The sequence below is a fragment of the Sinocyclocheilus grahami genome, unplaced genomic scaffold, assembly GCF_001515645.1.
Source record: "Sinocyclocheilus grahami isolate Dianchi unplaced genomic scaffold, SAMN03320097.WGS_v1.1 scaffold84.1, whole genome shotgun sequence".
Classification (NCBI taxonomy): Eukaryota; Metazoa; Chordata; class Actinopteri; order Cypriniformes; family Cyprinidae; genus Sinocyclocheilus; species Sinocyclocheilus grahami.
The window spans coordinates 585,000-587,641 of NW_015505263.1; the positions used below are offsets into that span (position 1 = coordinate 585,000).

The 2,642-nt window shown below is 34.4% G+C and overlaps 1 protein-coding gene across 1 annotated transcript in view; it reads left to right on the forward strand.

Moving 5' to 3' along the window:
• The window catches only part of LOC107586637 (tonsoku-like protein), a 14,517-nt gene that overhangs the window by 4,971 nt on the left and 6,904 nt on the right, over window positions 1-2,642 (forward strand). The window contains 6 exon segments of the mRNA XM_016274091.1: window positions 547-602; window positions 681-733; window positions 735-768; window positions 882-954; window positions 1,039-1,202; window positions 1,993-2,116. Of these exon segments, the coding sequence (XP_016129577.1) occupies window positions 547-602; window positions 681-733; window positions 735-768; window positions 882-954; window positions 1,039-1,202; window positions 1,993-2,116 (504 nt within the window).

Sequence of the window (2,642 nt, forward strand, 5' to 3'; positions counted from 1 at the left end):
CAGAAGGGGCAGTTCATGGATTAAAACCATTATAATGAGGAAGACACTTAACTCAGTTATTGAACCTACAATCAAAGACAAAATGCCACTTTTGGTAAGAAAGTATTTGTGAAATGAAGATGAATGATGTAATTGCTGTGTGTGTGATTTCAGAGGCGTGTTTTGAGAGCGTGGCTACAGGCCCAGCAGCGCTGTGGTTCCTCACAGTGTGACGACACTGAAGCGCGGCTGATAAAATTTCAATTGATTATTTCAACAAAATTTGAAATTTTATTTCAGTGAGTTGCCAAGGCAGTCGTTCTAATTTTTGTTTAGGCTTTTTAGTACAAGTGTTTCATCAAATATTTGTATTTTATTTTTGCTCCATTTGAATGAATAAAAAAACATGTTTTTTAACAAGTTATGTTCAATTAAGAAATTATGCAATGTGCAATGCTGCGTTTTCTATACTGAAAAATAATGCCATGGACCAGTTTGTTTTGATGTAATAAAGATGTTTATTTATGTTCGTTTATGTCTGAGCGAGTGAATAATCTGTTTGTGCAGATGAGGATCTGGAGGGTTATGATAAGATGGTGACGAGCAGGAGGGAGACGCAGAGGGTGAGATCTCAGAGACTGTGGTTTATGTTGTGCTTTATCCTCTTCTGATGTATTGTTTGTTCGGTGTTGTTTGCGCAGTGGAATCGACGGAATGAGAAGGGCGAGACGGTTCTGCACAGGGCCTGTATAGAGAAACCCGAACCAGGTTCAGTACCTGCTTGACCAGGTGGGTTTTGCTTATGGTACTTCGCTTTTTAAGAGTGAAATGAAGCTAAAAGATTTGTGCTTTTGCCCTTCTTGAGAAAGTATTTGATGTGTGTTTTTGTTATTCTGTGACAGGGTCACCCGGTTAACCTGAGGGATTACTGCGGGTGGACTGCTCTGCATGAAGCCTGTAACTACGGTCATCAAGGTACTGCAGTCTGCAAGTTTAATATGGACATTAAACAATATAAATAGAGAGAGCTTATCAGAGACTGAAATCTGTTTATTTCAGAGATTGTAGCTTTACTGCTGGACCGTGGAGCAAATATAAACGACCCCGGGAATCGAGACTGTGAGGGTGTCACACCCCTTCATGACACACTAAACTGCGGCCACTTCCATGTCGCACGACTGCTGGTACAGAGAGGAGCATCAGTCACTGTTCGCAACAGCAAGGTGAGGCAAACACACGCTACACATACCTATTAACTAGTGTTGTCAAACGATTAATCGCGATTAATCGCATTCTAAATAAAAGTTTTTATTTACATAATATATCTGTGTGTACTGCATATATTTATTATGTATATATAAATACACACCCATGCATGTATATATTTAAGAAAAATATGTTGTTTATATATTAAATATATTTATATATAATATAAATTATATGAATATAAATATATACATGTAAATACATATAAATATTTTCAAAATATATACTGCATGTGTATTTATATATACATAATAAATATATGCAGTACACACAGATATATTATGTAAATAAAAACTTTTATTTTGAATGCGATTAATCGCGATTAATCGTTTGACGCCACTACTATTAACAAATAAACACAGATGTGAATTGGTATGTTTAATTGCATAGGGTTCATATATATAAATTTTTTTATTTAACTTAATTTATTTCAAGAAATTAATCATTTTATTCAGAAAAGACGTGTTAAAATGATCAAAGGTGAGAGTAAAGACATTGATTTATTTTTCAAATAAATGCTGTTCTTTTGAACTTTCTGTTCAAGAAATGTATCACGGTTTTCACAAAAATATTAAGCAGGAAAAACTGTTTTCATCATTTATAATAATAATAAGAAATATTGCTTTAATGATATTAGAATAATTTCTGAAGGATCATGTGACACTGAAGACTGGAGTAATGATGCTAAAAATTCAGCTTTGCATCACAGGAATAAAATAAGTTTTAAAACATTAAAAACATTTCCAGGGACTCACTCCTCTGGACACCCTGCGTCAGTGGTTTAAGACTTACAGCCGACAGCTGGACCAAGAGACAAAGCAGGAGTGTTTGGAGACTGAAAAACTCATCAAGAGAGCTCTGTCAGGAGACGGTGAGGAGATAAACATTACTGATTTATTTTGCAATATGTTTTTTAAACGGCTGACAGACAATGAATTGCTTATTATGTACAGTTTTGCATGTTAATGATGACACATTCACAAAATTACTAATTAATTAAACTCTTATTTTGAACAAAAATTACTCAGAATTACTCAAAATAAAAAATAAAAAAACTGAAAATGTGCAAGTGGAAGCTATCACATGTTGGGTTGATGCTTGTAATCTCCAGTTTGGCTTATTTACTAACCCAAAATAGAATGACAGAATTATCAAGAGCAATTGATTTACTCAAGAAAGTTTTAGTACTTCAAAAATAAATCTTAGTACTTAAAGGGTTAGTTCACCCAAAAATGAAAATTCTATCATTAATTACTCACCCTCGTGTTGTTCCAAACCCGTAAGACCTTCGTTCATCTTCGGAACACAATTTAAGATATTTTTGATGAAATCTGAGGGCTCTCTGACCCTCCCATAGACAGCAAGGTAACTACCACGTTCAAGGTCCAGAAAAGTAC